The sequence below is a fragment of the Silurus meridionalis genome, chromosome 8 (assembly GCF_014805685.1).
Source record: "Silurus meridionalis isolate SWU-2019-XX chromosome 8, ASM1480568v1, whole genome shotgun sequence".
Lineage (NCBI taxonomy): Eukaryota > Metazoa > Chordata > Actinopteri > Siluriformes > Siluridae > Silurus > Silurus meridionalis.
The window spans coordinates 22,091,825-22,104,745 of NC_060891.1; the positions used below are offsets into that span (position 1 = coordinate 22,091,825).

Here is a 12,921-nt window from a genome sequence, read left to right on the forward strand (position 1 = left end):
TAGTTGTTGTTTTTTTCTTTACACTAGAATAATGAAACTAACAGACAATTAAATCGTAAAACTATTGTATAGGGATTCAACATTACTGCAGACAAGTAGCTCTTTAGGCCAAAAAAAAGTGTTTTCATTCTGTTGATTGCTGGGTATAAAACTTTATAGGATAGAAAAAGGATAGAGGGATAGAAATATACAGAGCACAAAAGATAAATCCAGAAGTTTAGAAATTACTTGAAAAGTATTAAATGTACATAAAATATTTAGATACAATCAGTGGTCCATATCCCAAGTTAAACAGAAATCAACTTATTAGAAATGTTCTATCATTACAGAAAAAGAAATCATTTTTGCTAGAATCTTAAATGTTAATGTTACTGCTATGTTGTGTGTTTTTCAATAGTAAAACACTCAACATAGCAATAACATTAACATTTAAAATTCTATTCAGAATTTCTATTATGAAAGAGTATGAGCCATTGAACTTTTTTAAATAAAAAATATAACTACCTTAATTTCCGGACCATTAAGCGCACCCATATATAAGCCGCACCCACTGAATTTAACATTTGTCTACTCTGAAACTAATGAACTTTACACAGGCGCTAACGTAAGACAGTGTCTGTTACTCGGATTGTATCTAAACAGTAGCCTACCAAGTCATTGTTGACTGTCTTCCTCCTTCCTTTCACAACAATTTCTCTTAGGAGTTTTTCTTTTGGCATCGTCGTGCGTTTAAAAATTACCATCTGTGAAGCTTTTCTCCCGATGCCGTGCAGCTCAGAACACAGGTGAAGTGCGTTTTTTTATGCCCGGTTGTTTTCAGCGTGATGAATGATTTGCATTTCCTGTAGACAGTCCGAGTGAGCGGCAGGTGAACGTCAGAGGAACCTTATCCATATTTATAATGTGGTGCGGCTCGATTCAGTGAGAGCACATCTGATTTAATACAAAGAGTTTCATTGGTTTACCTGAACCTGTTGGGCAATTTCATTAGTCTAATGTTATGGGGCTCAGTTTTTGGGAAAAACCCAGGAAAAACCCAGGAAAAATTCTTAAATTAGCCGTTTCATTGTTTAAGCCGCGGGTTTCAAAGCGTGGGAAAAAGTAGCGGCTTATAGTACGGAAAATACGGTATGCAATTGGTAAGAAGCAACAGTCACAATGTCTATATCAGGCAATATCTATATAAGTCCCTCTTTGTCAGTGAACTGGAAAGGCACTTGTTAGAATAAAGGCTATAGCATTAGCTGTCACTTAGAATAGAAGAATAGTCTTTATTTGTCACATATACAATACAGCACAGTAAAATTCTTCTTTGCATATCCCAGCTTGCTCTGAAGCTGGGGTCAGCCATGATACAGCACCTATGGAGCACAGAGGTTAAGGGGCCTTGCTCAAGGACCCAAGAGTGGCAGCTTGGCGATACTGGGGCTTTTACCCCCTAATCTTCCGATTAGTAACCCAGAGCCTTAATCACTGAGCTACCACTCCCCTTGACTGAGCTGCAGCGACCAGTGGCTGCAGTTGATTATCAGAGATCACCCATATCTTAATGTGTTACACCAAGAAAGCTATGAGGTACTAAAATGAACTTTCTGGAAAGGTTGTACCACTTAAAACCTTTGTAGCGAAATTAGAAATATATTGAATAAAAGCAAATAAAACACATTTATACTAATTTTATGTTTGATCTTGATTCTTTTTAAGAGGCAAGCAAAATTATTAGCTAATACAGTAGAATCAATAAATCAGAGTACATTGTAAATAATCAAATATAAAATGTCTAGAAACCGGTGTAATAGTTTTTAATATATACAGTAGCTAACAAAAGTGAGTACACTCCTTAATTTTCAGCAATGATTTTAGTATTTTTTCTCAATAGACAATACTACAGAAATAAAAACTTAGATATATATTAGAGTATTCATTGTGCAGCTTGTATAGCAATATAGATTTACTGTCATCTGAAAATAACTCAACATACAGTCATTATTGTCTAAAAAGCTATCAACAAAGTGAGAACAGCACATTGTACTGAAATGGTTGCTGGCATGGGTGTACTCACTTGTGTAAGATTCTATAATTATATTATATTACAATATAATTTCTTCTTAATTCTTAATATATCTTTAGTTGCTACATTTGTGTTTGTGTGTGTGTGTGTGTGTGTGTGTGTGTGTGTGTGTGTGTGTGTGTGTTTGTCCTTGCTGACAAAGATTTTAAAGACTCTTAAATATAGTGTTAGGAAGCATTGACAGAGCAACACATGAGTGGTTTAACGTTGATGTCCTTAAGAGGCTCAATTTGAGTCGTGCACTATATATAATTGTGTGTGTGTGTGTGTGTGTGTGTGTGTAATATATATATATATATATATATATTAACAGACAATTCAATGCTTTGCCACTTAAAAAATGTTTGTTTTTTATACGATATTGAACAAATATTTGTAGCATCATCTAATTTTCAGATTTCTTTTTGAAGGCCGTAATTACATATGATTTTATGTTTGTGCCACACAAACTCAGAATAACCTATTCTGTGGGGAGGCTGCAAAAAATCTACACCTCTATCCGCCAAACTAACTTAATAGAACCTTCTCAAGAGCTGAGCTAAAAAAAAAAAAAAAAAGATTGAGATGCATCAAAATAATGCTGTTCCTAAGATCTGCCTCAAGCAAGCACATTGAAAAGCATTAACACTTAACACTAGTTCATAATAATAAAGAAAAATTCAAGTAGACAGATGTTTTCTGTAATTTTATTGTTGCTGAGAAATTTCCTGTCTGGTTAAAATTGGTACAAATGAAGTGTAGTGATAATATGTAATGTTTTTTTATTGTTTCCAAAGCATTTTCAGTCTCTTTTGGAAAATTATTTTAATGCTTTTTCATGGAGGGATGATAGTCTTGTATCATTTACATAAGAACCACAGAGATATAAATGAATTATACTCCACTCTCTTCAAACCAAACCATGCTACAATCACCTCACAAAACTCAAAAGAAATATATAATTATTTGGACAACAAGTGTGTGGGGGTGATAATTAAAGAAAACATCGACTAACAAAAACCGAGACAGTGAAACAAATAAATGAATGAATGATATAAATGAATAGACAAAAGCTTATAGGTGTCTTCAAGACTTCATCTTCAGTAACAGCATTGTAATTCTGCATGAATAATGTTTTTGTTAGAACGATGGGTATAATGCAGTCAATATGTCACACTGCAATTCTTCTACTGATATGGCTGTAGTGTGCTGTTGAAGGAAAGATAAATCACAGTCACACTTCCTTAGGCCTGAGATATACACGTTATAAAGGCCAAGCAGTAGAATATGCAGTTTCCTGGCAGTTACAGTACAAACTTGTCAATAAAAAAATCCTTTTAAGGCCTGCATTTAATTTTTTATTAGAAAAAATATATATTTTTCAGTTTGTCTGTTTGTCTTGAATATGCCATTTCTACTTAAAGGTGTAAAAACAGGCCAATGTTCATGCCAATCTATTAATTTAGCTAAAAAGAAAAAACTTAGGGAGTTAATATTGTTTATTTAAATGAATAAAATATGATTAAAGGGCAGTTATTACATTTGTGGGGGAAAAAAGCATTACTGGGATTTGAAGCCAAAATTATAATGTTTAGTCAAGTCAAGTTTATTTGTATAGCACTTTTCACAACAGACATTGTCTCAAAGCAGCTTTACAGAAATCAACAGTGAAGGTGAATGGTGTGCATTTATCCCTGATGAGCAGCCGTGGCGACTGTGGCAAGGAAAAACTCCCTTAGATGTAATGAGGAAGAAACCTTAAGACTCAAAATGGGAACCCGTCCTCATTTGGGTGACATCAAGAGTTTGATCATAAATCTTTCAACAATACAGAACACTGGAGAGTGAGAACTAACATGAGTACTGGAGTATAAGATTATAAGTAAATGTTCTTTCTACAGTCTTTATGGTTATAAAACTAGGAGCTACTGAGCTCAACATTTGTGATCATCACAGATCCAGCATCAGCTTCTCCATGCCAGAGCCTTTAAACACTCCAGGAGGTCCAATGTCAAAACTCCACGTATGTAGTGGGATCCAATGTTTAGTAGGAAATTATGGATTAGCATTTCAGCTTTCATGCTTATATTGTTGAAAGCATTTGAACAGAAAAAGTTTATCTTGGTCATGCCATATTTGGAAGTGTACCACCTTTAATTGACGTCATCACGTGTGGCAATCTTCCGTTTCTTCCAGTGGGAGATCTGAACTCGCCAAGCCTAACAGTTAACACATGAAAAATCCTCATTTAAGTATTGTTTTATCCCTCTGCTTTTCACCTGACAGCTCTCATGCAATTATTTTGTGCAAATTGCTTGCAAAACACAACCAAGTCCCCTCACAGTCTGTCTGAGCACCTATCCTGTCTTATAGCAACAGTGCACACAAATGAGCAGTTATTACGTTTTAATCTTCCAAAACTTTTATCTAGAGCTTCAAACATGAGCAATAAAACATAAAACAGACTATAAATGAATTTAGTTAGTTCTGCTTTTCATTCTCATTTTCTTTTTTATTCTTTATTTTGATTAACCTTGTAGTCTGAGTAAAATCACAGATCCACCTGGAAAACAAGGCACACATGCGTTCGGGTAATTGTTTTGTTTGTGCTGCAAGATCTCTGGACGACACACTTGTCTAATCTTGTACGATTTAATTAAAAATATGTTTATATTTCACCAGCCAGCGATCTTCAAAGACACGCGGCATGGAAATGTATATTCCAGAAGAATGCAAAGCTGTTGAAACTGTTGAAACTGTTGAAATACCTTTATGATTTAATTAGCCTCAAGATGATTTAAACGTTTTTGTTTGCTTGTTTTATTGCTATGTTTTCTTTTTTTTTTCAATTGCTCTGCAGTTCTTTGAGTTTTACTCTTTTAATTATAGAAATAAACCTCAAAGAGTACACAAAGGAACACTGCCAGATGCCACTGGGTTCTTCAGTGCTCATGATATGATACTGGTTCATAGCTCATCATAGACTCTGTATACAAGCCAGTGGGTATCACAAAACTGTAAATAAAGTACACAGAAGATACGTAGTGTACAAGACACAGAATTGTCAGCTTGGAAGGTATAAAGCTTTACAGTAATTGGGCTAATTTTTTAAGGAAAAACTATTTATTTACTCATTTGCTTGTTTATCAATTTCATATGTGTCAAACTTAAGGCATGTGGGCCACATCCGGCCCAACATACAATTATATCCGGCCCGCAAGATCATTTTATATAGATCTATTGTTATTGTTATTAATGGCCCGGCAATATGAAGCGCTGATAACACAAACTACATATCCCATAATGCATTTCTTCAGCTGCCTCACCGAACGCTAGGCTACCTGGGAACATTCCAGCGTCAATCAAGTCAAGCTTCCGTTGATGCATTAAACCATATTGGAAAGTTATTCAAGCCCCTCACAATGGGGAAGAGAAAAGTTGATTCTGAAAACAGAGGGAGGCTGAGAATATGTTTACTGACACTGCCGGTAAACACGTGTGTCTTATTTGTGGAGCGAATGTGGCTGTAATTAAGGAATTGACTCTAAGACGGCACTACAAGAAAAAACATCAGGAGAAGCTGAAAAACCTGAATGCAGAGCAGAAGATACAGAATGTAGGAGAGTTAAAGAAGAATCTGACATTTCAGCAGATGTTTTTCACCACAGCAAAATTAACTTTTGTATATTTATATTTGCAGTTTTTTTTTTTATTTGCACGTTCATATTTTGAATTTGTATCATTATTTAAAAATAAATAATTAAATAAATAATTAAAAAAAAAAAAAAAATATATATATATATTTTTTTTATGGAGCGCAAATTATTTTAAGTTATTTAAAGTTTAATTAAATTTTTTCTGGAATAATACTCCTGTCTGTTTTAAATTCATATTTTTTGTTAAATAAAAAAAAACATTTAGTTTTAGTGTGTTCAATAAATATTTATCCTGTTCAGTAATGAAATTAAGAAATATTGAAAAATTCTTCTTTTTCTTTTCCTCATTTTCTTCTTCTTCCACCTCTTCTTCTTCTTCTTCCTCTTCTTCTTCTTATTATTATTGTAACTATTTTTATTACTATTATTATTGTTGTTGTTTTGATAATGTACTTATTGTTTCAAAGAAATATAAGAATTCTCCCAATAATTTTGGTGAACAAGAAAAGACAATTTAACAAGATTAAATCTTAGACTGAGAACAATTTACATAACATATTCATTATTCCATATATATATTTTTTGTTATTATTTTAATACCATTGAAATAAGTTTCTTTAAGGAATCTTTGCCATTATATTTGTAATTGGCTTTGATATCTGCTATTTTTATTTGCTTGTGGTGAAATACTGCATATTATTTGGTTTGTTTGCTGATGTTAAAGCTTTGTCATTTGTTTTTATTTTTCTTTGAAGGATGATACCATTTGCAAGCAGAGCCTTTGTGGTCAACAACTTGATGCCAGGAATGCAGTACGACCTCTGCGTGCTCGCCATCTGGGATGACACGGTCACCACCCTCACTGCCACCAACATAGTGGGCTGCGTTCAGTTTGTGACGCGTGACGACTACCCTCGCTGCCAGTCTCTTCACAGGCAGTTCCTCGGGGGAACGATGATCTTGGTGATCGGCGGCGTGATCGTGGCGACTCTCCTGGTCTTCATTGTCATCCTCATGGTGCGCTACAAAGTGAGTAGCTCTTCCCAAGTCGCCAAGCTTGTATCAGTGAGCAACACTTACTCACAAACCAATGGTGGAATGCAGGCAGCACAGTTGGTTAATGGGGCTCCTCCACCTCCGGCGCCCAAAGCCATAGTCGTGATGCATGATGAGGTTGTAGAGTTTAAGTGTGGCTCTTTGCAAAGCAGCCTCTCTTCCACTTCCTCAACAGACTCGATTGGCAGTGAGAAGGTGCGGCGCTATGACCCGAGTGCCGAGTCCAGCGCTGGACCTCACAGATGGAAGCGTGCTCCAGCTAAAACAAGGGCAAATCTAGACCACCTGCTTGGAGCTTTTGCCTCTCTGGACATAAAAGCTCCAGCAAGGGATCCAGGTAACCGTTCCTCCACAGGGCCTATCATGGCTGCCATGGACATTCTTTCAGACAAGGAGCCACTGCTGGGCCGTGGGGACTCCAGGCTAGGCCGCTTGCTTAAGCTGCCGCTGGAGAGCAAGCCCAAGCGTAGTCATTCCTTTGACATGGGTGATGTTGGTGCTTCGCAGTGCCTTAGCTACCCACAGCGTATCAGCAACATCTGGACTAAAAGGAGTCTGTCAGTAAATGGCATGCTGCTGCAATGCGACGAGAGTGAGGGAGAAGGAGATAAAGGGACACTTGACAGCTCTGAATGGGTCATGGAAAGTACAGTCTGATTAATGGCCAAGACTTCTGTCTCGTCTTTTTGTCAGAAAAGGCCAGGCTTTTGGCGTCAGTCCTGTTTGGATAAGAGCAAATGGCCTGACTTTTCAAAAGAAAAAGGACTCCTAGGACCTAATTGAAAGGATATGTACTGCATGAATTCCCATGTTAATGATTTTGTCCTTCTGTTCATTTGATCAAACCACAAACTCTAGGTTGACATTATGAGCATACAAATGAGGGAAGTGGCCACAGCGAGGGCTGGCCCTCATCACTGAAGCCTAAACCTGAGGCTCTCGCTGACTGCTTTTACAATTTGAGAACAGATGTGGATTGGATATCCTATCATGAATGATGTATGAGAATCTCAGAGAAAATAAAAGACTTTTCCCTCTCAAAACTAAGTGGATGTGCGCAAATGACACATGAGACTAAATGCACACTTTGGATGAAAATACATTTGTATGAAAAAAAAAGTGTGGAAAAAATGTGAATGTAATAAAATACAGTATTTTACTTTTTTGCCAAATCTTTTTTTTTTTTTTTTTTTTATAACCCCAATAACCAATGACTTATTGCTCTAAATGTTCATGTTCCTGTACTTTGGCCATAATCAAAATTCAAATAAATATCCAAACGGTATGGTTGTAGTATCAGATAAATGATCTTTGCACTCACTGAGTGTTGTAATAGGAATAAAATCATAATTATTTACATGGTTATTTTATTATAAATCAAATCTTCAAATCTTTTGATGGATTTCTGGAAAATAAATAATTTGTTGTACCCTGGACTTGACCTAAGGCAGAAATAACACTGTTGATATTGACTTCTCTTGGTTCATGTTTTTATTTACAGTTCATCATTCAGTCAAATTCTTCTCGAATTTGGCATTCATTTTATAATTTTTAACATTTTATATGAAAAATAAAAGTACACAGTTTTTGCTTCTGCCTGGTAAAAGTGATGAGTAAAAAAGTAAAAAAAAAAAAAACCTTATTATTTGTATTTTTATTATTATTATTTGGAAAACATTTATTTTTATATGTGCATAGTTTTATTCATTTATTGCATTTGATACTTACCATAATTCCAATAATTATTTCTGATTATTTAAAAGAAATACATGAACAATTAATCACACATCTCCATTTAAGTTCTGTTTTTATATTAGTTTTTCTTACTGCATTTGCAACTTTTTTTGTTACTGCTTTTGCTGAATGAATATTTCAATTCATTTTTGTACAACTATGTATGAAAGCAAGGTGTACAGTGATTCTTTTATTTTCCTGTTCAGCGTAAGTATGAAGGTGCGTCTATGTGTGTATGTGACGTTACATAGACCGATTTTTATCTTGGGTTGTAAAAAACAAAGAAAAAGAAGTCTTCTGTGAAATATTTCTGTGATTAAAAGCTTTTGTTACAAAAAAAATATATATATAAACACGAATTTACTGAAGTCATGCATTGCACTTTATTTCTTTTCCCTTATTTAGTGCTGCTGTTTTTATTTAGTCCACATGGTTGATGGCTCTCAGTGGCTGTGTTTTAAGCTGCAGGATGTTCTCATTTGTCCTGCTGCACAGATGCTGACTAGGAGACTGAGGATTTTGCCGAAGCCTAACGGACAAGAGTAATGTTTAGAGCAAGATGAAATATTTCCAGTACATTTACTTTGTAACCATTAAAACACTCATGGGGCAGGTCTAAATCAGAATTTATTTATTGCATGCATTAATAAAGCATCAAATACAAAGCACATGGGCACAACATCCTTGTTTGGGTATTTACATGATTGGAGAACCATTTGTGTCCTATTAATATTACATATGCCTAAATTAATTTGAAAAGTAATATGTTAAAGAATAAAGAATCATTATTATTATTATTATTATTATTATTATTATTATCTTTTGGCATCGTCGTTTTCTCCCGATGCCGTGCAGCTCAGAACACAGGTGAAGTGTGTTTTTTCATGCCCGGTTGTTTTCAGCGTGATGAATGATTCTCCTTTCCTGTAGACAGTCCGAGTGAGCGGCAGGTCAAACGTCAGAGGAACATCATCCATATTTATGATGTAGTGCGGCCCGATTCAGTGGGAGCGCATCTGATTTAATATAAAGAGTTTCATTGGTTCACCTGAACCCGATCGGCAATTTCATTGGTCTAATGTTATGGGGCTCAGTTTTTTTAGCTTGAAGTTTATGAAACCGGAAAAAAACCAGGAAAAATCCATAAATTAGCAGCTTCGTTGTTTAAGCCGCGGGGTTCAAAACGTGGGGAAAAAAGTAGCAGCTTATAGTCTGGAAAATACGGTAGTAATTATCTCCATGCTTAGTACCATGGATGACACATTTTGTTTATTTGATAATTATTTTCTAAAAAAAAAAGATGCTGGTGCAAAATAGAGCAATCTATACCTATTGGCATTCATAGTAAGCCTGTATAAAAGTTAGATATTATATTATTATGGGCAAAAGTATTCAAACAACTGAGTTTTCCCAGTTTCTCCAAAGTGCTACCACAAAGTAGCACACAGTTCTATAGGATGTCTTCGTTCCATCATTACAATGCCCTTGTGCACAAAGCCAGTTCCATAAAGATATGCTTTACATATGAATATATGATTTACGCAGGTTGGCGTGAAAGATCTCGAATGGCCTACTATAGTTCTCTGATCTCAACCCTATTGAACACCCTCAGGATGATTTGGAATGGTGACTGCACCCCAGGCTTCCTCACTTCACCTACAGCAGTACCTGACTCTAATAACACTTCCATTATTGGGAGAGGTTGAGGTTAATATAACAGTAAATGGGGATCAAATGTGGAAGGAGAAAAAGCACATGGTCCAGTGTCTACAAACCTTTGTCTATATACAGTAGTGTATCTGATATAGCAATATAAGAAAAAAAATAACTGAGTATATATACGATGGACAGAATGGCATCCTAATCATGCAATTACAATTTTTCCTGTTGGAGCTAAGCTAGCCTCAGAATCATCAGTTTATCAATTTACATAATGCATGTTTAATTGACCACAATATCCAATGAATTCTGTTACTGCTGAACCATCTTGCACCTAGCTGTTTTTACATGACCTTTTCTTTATGCAGGCCATTTTGTTTGGCAGATTCTTGGAAGTGATGAGGATAAGAGTCGAACTCTGGTGCAGGTTTACTACCAGTGATTAGTGCTCATCAAGGCATAATCAGGGTCCTCAGAGTCCACTCACCTCAGAGCTGTCCTTATTTATTCAAGGAGACATGCTGTGGGTTACAAAATAAATCTGCGATTAGTCTTGTGATGCCCAAAATGCTGTATGTTGTATGAATGAAATTTCCCAAACTTGCACTCACAAAGTTTCATAAGCACTCCTCCTGATCAAACTGATGCAGAAACTAGTGTTACCCTTAGTGGTAACAAGGTAACAAAAAAGTGTAATCATACGCTAACTGGACAAAGGATTGAGGGCAACTGATCATAATATTCGCCACTTGATGTTATAATTACCTTGGTGAGGTGAGGGGGCCTGGGGTGCAGTCAGTGTTCCAATTCATCCTTATAGTGTTTTATAGGGATGAAGTGGGAGCTCTTTAGCAGGCCATTGATGATCTTCCACTTCAATCCATGTTAACCATATTTTCAGCTGGCTTTGTGCACAGGGGCATTGTCATGCTGGAAGAGGTTTGGATCTCCTAGTTTAAGAGAAGGGAGAATTTAATGCTTCCACATCCAAGACATTTGTGTGCCTTTAACTTTGTGAAAGTTTAAGGAAGAACTACATATGGGTGGAAAAGTCAGGTGTCCCATATACTGTAAACACAAACTGATTATGAGCTTCTCCAATCAGAGAAATGCTCATTCTGGTGCTCACACCATGGTGCAGACAAGCACTACAGATCCGATAAAAAAGTTGTATTAAAGGCAGTCCTAAAGCTTAGATGTCATGCTTGGAGATTCTCTGCACACAGCCTTTTGGCAGGAGCCATGATTTTTAAGACTGGCAGATTTTTTTTTTTTGAGAAGAATGATTTGTCATCAGTCGATTTCGTTTTGCCCAGTGCAATTTTAGATGATTTTTTCCAGCAATTTGCCCCAACAACTGCATCCCGTAAACTTGAGCCATTTCTGTGCTATGACTGTTAACCACAAAGCTCATTTTAACAATAAATTGAAGACAGAGTTTACTTTTCCAAAATATCACTCGGCTAAATAATTACGTCTTACACACTCCTGGGCATGAAAATGGGCCAGAATGAAAATGGCAAAAGTATTAAGCGGTGGTCTTAACAACAAACAATTGATCAGAAAATGAGCAAGAATTAAACAAATACTGGAAAAGTGACGCAGCTCTATCAATCCAGGTTTGCGAGCGTGTAATCAGGCCCTGGATAAAGCATGCATAAAGTGTTGTACGGAACCAAATAATGACCGATCTTAAGTTAATGTCTAAAATACAGTATAAGAGAGTTGCACACTCAGACAAGTGCTTTTTAGTTTTTTTGCTTCTTGCATGGCAGCAGAAGAGATACTAATAATGAGGGATTTCCATGCCACTGCAGTTTCTCCAAATGTACTGCATAATGTGTACCTATGTGCAATAGTTGGCACACTTGTAGCCACAAAATCATCCCATTACAGGCAATTTGTTTACCATATCTAGTCATTTGGAGGGCATTTTTACATGCAGATCAGTATGTCTGTGCAAGGCAGTGGAATTTTAGAATGTGTAGGATTTATGAATCTTAATACAGCTTTAGCCAAAATATGTGGACGGCTGGCCATCACTCCAATATGTGGACCTTTCCGATGCTACTTGTCCATGGCCCATTTAGTCTCATATCTCAGCTTTTACAAGAGTCTTTCTGCAAGCTGTGAGAATTCGGAATAAGAACTCAGGCATGCATGTTTTATCGTTATTATGAAGCATTAATATCCATTTTTATTGATTTACGCTCTGATAGTTATTCTTTGGTAATAAAACTGTCGTTTCACTTGAATTATATAGGCACTAAACAACAACCACGGACTAAGAGGTATTACTGTATCTATGAGAAGATGTGTAGCACAGTTCAGTTCATCTTCAGCTGAGAAGGTAGCTGTCATTTCAGTGCCTCATATAATGACTGTTTTTGTTTGCTTGTTGCCTTTACATGACAGTGTTTCCCTTTGCTAGTTTCCTGTAATGATATTGTTGGCAAGGATGGATTTTCTCAAACCTATTGCACATCAAAATTACATTTCCCAGCATCTCTCTTTTTCTAATATTTTACAGCATTGTTGAACTCTAAAATCCGTTGAGAGGATACTCCACATAATCATATACATTATATAACAGTGTTAGTTAGAAAATAATTATCTATTCTATTTATAATACAAGTGCTGTTCCTCTAATAAACTAGTTTCTAATCCTGTAAATATTCGTCACTACTAATGAAAATCTCAGCATCTTCAACTCTGCTACCTCCAGCTCCACCTCATGTCTTTAAATCAATGCCACTGTCTCTAAAC

The 12,921-nt window shown here is 36.0% G+C and overlaps 1 protein-coding gene across 1 annotated transcript in view; it reads left to right on the forward strand.

Moving 5' to 3' along the window:
* Positions 1-8,855, forward strand: part of LOC124389585 (leucine-rich repeat and fibronectin type-III domain-containing protein 2) — a 148,194-nt gene extending 139,339 nt beyond the window's left edge. Inside the window, exon 7 of the mRNA XM_046854949.1 lies at positions 6,462-8,855. Within this exon, the coding sequence (XP_046710905.1) occupies positions 6,462-7,419 (958 nt within the window). The 3' untranslated portion in view covers positions 7,420-8,855. The remainder of the gene's footprint in view (positions 1-6,461) is intronic.
* Positions 8,856-12,921: the final 4,066 nt, after the last annotated feature.